This window comes from Theropithecus gelada, chromosome 2 (genome assembly GCF_003255815.1).
Source record: "Theropithecus gelada isolate Dixy chromosome 2, Tgel_1.0, whole genome shotgun sequence".
Taxonomy (NCBI): Eukaryota; Metazoa; Chordata; class Mammalia; order Primates; family Cercopithecidae; genus Theropithecus; species Theropithecus gelada.
Window position 1 is genome coordinate 93,053,567 of NC_037669.1, and position 3,204 is coordinate 93,056,770.

Genomic DNA, 3,204 nt, shown 5'->3' on the forward strand with positions numbered 1-3,204 from the left:
TTTTTTGAGACGGAGTCTCGCTCTGTCGCCCAGGCTGGAGTGCAGTGGCCGGATCTCAGCTCACTGCAAGCTCCGCCTCCCGGGTTCACACCATTCTCCTGCCTCAGCCTCCCGAGTAGCTGGGACTACAGGCGCCCGCCACCTCGCCCAGCTAGTTTTTTTGTATTTTTTAGTAGAGACGGGGTTTCACCGTGTTAGCCAGGATGGTCTCGATCTCCTGACCTCGTGATCCGTCCGTCTCGGCCTCCCAAAGTGCTGGGATTACAGGCTTGTGCCACCGCGCCCGGCCTAAAAACAATTTTTTAAATAGAGATAGGGTCTCCCTTTGTTGCTCAGGCTGGTCTCCAGTTCCTAGACTCAGGGGATCCTGCTGCCTGGGCCTGCCAAAGTGCTGGGATTACAGGCATGAGCCACTGCACCAGGACTTACTCTTTTTTTTTTGACACGGTCTTGCTCTGTCACCCAAGCTGGAGGGAGTGCAGTGACACGATCATAGCTCACTGCAGCCTTGATATCCTGGGCTCAAGCAATCCTCTCACCTCAGCTTCTCAAAGTGCTGGGATGATGGGCGTGAGCCCCTATGCCCAGCTAGTTATTTTAAATAAATCCTTATTTTATGCTTTTTAAAAAGCTTTATTGAGATAGAATTTGCATACCATACAATTCGTCCATTTAAAATGTGCAACTCACCAGGCCTGGTGGCTCATGCCTGTAATCCCAGCACTTTGGGAGACTGAGGTGGGCAGATCACTTAAGGTCAGGAGTTCAAGACCAGCCTGGCCAACATGATGAAACCTCGTCTTTACTAAAAACACAAAAACTAGCCGGGGATGGTGGTGCACATGTGTAATCCCAGCTACTCAGGAGGATGAGGCAGGAGAATCACTTAAACCTGGGAGGCGGAGATTGTAGTGAGCCGAGATTGTGCCACTGTACTCCAGCCTAGGTGACAGAGACTGTGTCTCAAAAAAATAAACAAATTCTAAATCATTAAGCAGAGGAATCCTGTATTTCTACAGTCAAAATTCTATTCTCTCATCATTCCCCAATCTCTAGAATTCTCTGTATTGGCCATTTTTAATGTTTAAGATATGTCCATGCACAAACTTTTTATGCAAATATTATACTTGAACCATTCCATGTTCTTTCAATTCTATGTTATAGTTATTTAAATATATATTTTTATATAGGAAATGTATAGATCAGATTTTTCATGGTCAAAATCTGTTTCCTGTTTTACTGAGTCTCATGGTGGCTTGACGGTGGCATGTGTGTGTGTGTGTGTGTATGTGTGTGTATTGAAATCGTGAGCTTGTGTTTGACTGAACTTAAGCTCAAGGAGACCTGAACACATAAATTGAAATTATTTTCCCACTGAAAAGGTTTGCACTTGCTTTCTGCAGTTAGCCGCAGGGCATTACCAACCCAGGACCATTTTAACCCTCTTCAAGAATTCCAGTTTAATACGGGAGCTTCCGTTCAGACTCCTACTTTGTGGGGAACCTAAGATTCCATGTTCCAAGCTAGTTTTAGCATTTGCTGGCTTATAGCCCACTGTTTCTGTTTCAGCCCACAGTTTTCACCTGCTTTCTAAGAGCCTAGCAATGCATTAAAAAGGTATAATTTGTGAACATCTGATTGATTGCAGTGGCAAAGAGAGGGCCCTTCTGAATACCTGGCCCCTAACTCCTCTGGAGATAGAACCCTCTTCTTTTCTTTCTGAACCTGTTCCCTGTCAGAAACTCTCAAGTATGCCCTTGAGACCTACATGCCTCCTTTCAAATATGCCTGCCAGACTGTTTTAAAATAGTTTTACACACTTTCTTTAGGATAAAAGAATGAAAGAGTTTGAATGGAATGTTATTTCTCACAGAATTGGGGCTACTCAGAAGGAATCCTTGTCCACATCCTGTGATGTTTGCAGGAGGAATGATAGGGTGAATGTGAGTGGCCTGGTCTGAGTCCCTGCTAAGTCTATCCCTCATAATAAGTTCCTGTTTTCTCCTCCCTCTGTGTCCAGCATAATTACTTGAAAACCATGATGGGTCTCCAGCAGGCACATAGAAAATAGAACCTCATCACCGTACCTTAAAGGACAAGACCAGCAACTCTAACCTACTGTAGTGGAGCTGCTCAACCACCTGCCTAGAGCTGCAGCCCCTCTACTCCAAGGCTGGGACCCAAGACAGAGAACACATATGGCCTGCATGCTGGGAGGAGTATCCTCCAAGGACAACCTTGCTCCTCTTCACAGAGCACTTTGGGTTTTAATTCACTGTCTTATATGCAGGGACAGGATAAAATAACTTTCTAGTTTAGACTTTTAGTGCTCATCTGAGAACTTTGTCTTATTTCCTGTCTGAAAGGACATCTTCTCTATGTATGTGTGAGGTCAGAACTGAGTCTCAAGTAGGAAAGCAGAAAAGTAGCTCAGCCAGGCTCCTCCTGGCAGGCCTTTGTCCCACTGGTCAGCCCCTTTCCTGGATAGACATCCTAGGGTGGGGGTGGGAAGCTCAGTCTGAGGAGCTCTGCTTCTCACAGCTCCCTCAGACCCTAAGTTCTCTCAACACATCTTTTCTGTGTTTCTGAGCCAGTGAAGAAGACAGGAGGAGGCCCTCCTTCATTTGGCAACCAGGGGAAGATAAGGTCTAGCCACAGAGCCCGGAAAGGGATGAGGCAGAGCTGGCTCCATGTACCAGGGAATAAATGAGCAGCTTCTGGGAGACATGTCCTCTGTGTGTTTCCAGAACACCACAGCCTTCCCTACACAGCATGCACGGCCAGATGCCTCCCCTCCCCTCATTCTCTCTCTGTGTAGGCTGCGCTGAGCAGAAGTGAAAGTGGATGATTTACCCTGAATAGGAACTGGGATCACTGTCAGAGCTGAGCAGGGAAGAGAGAAGATATCACTCTCTGTCAACTTATCAGGCTGCAGCTTGGGCCCTTGATGGTGGCACCAAAGGGAAAGAGTTCACTACTTTGCTCAGAGAACAAACTCAGGCCCTCTGGGGCCTTCCAGGCTGACTAATACGCCCCTGGGTTGGTAAACTGAGCCTCCACTGAGTGAAAAGTTTCAGCACTTCCTTGGAATTCTATCTCACCCCCTCTTCTGTTCTTGTGGGTCAAGGCCTTGGCCTGGCACTCTGTGGGTGCTCCCCCATCTGACACCCTCATCAGGCCCTTGAGGTTGCTGTTATTCTTCCA

At 47.0% G+C, this 3,204-nt stretch overlaps 1 protein-coding gene across 3 annotated transcripts in view; it reads left to right on the forward strand.

Annotated features, from left to right (window-relative positions):
• KIF9 (kinesin family member 9) overlaps positions 1–2,326 on the forward strand; it is a 53,796-nt gene extending 51,470 nt beyond the window's left edge. For 2 of the 3 annotated variants that reach the window (XM_025376257.1, XM_025376256.1), the window contains exon 21: positions 2,021–2,324. In XM_025376257.1, coding sequence (XP_025232042.1) covers positions 2,021–2,071 — 51 coding nt within the window. In that variant the 3' untranslated portion in view covers positions 2,072–2,324. Of the gene's footprint in view, positions 1–2,020 lie in introns of all 3 variants that reach the window. The other variant, XM_025376258.1, reaches the window with a different exon arrangement.
• The last annotated feature ends 878 nt before the right edge of the window (positions 2,327–3,204 follow it).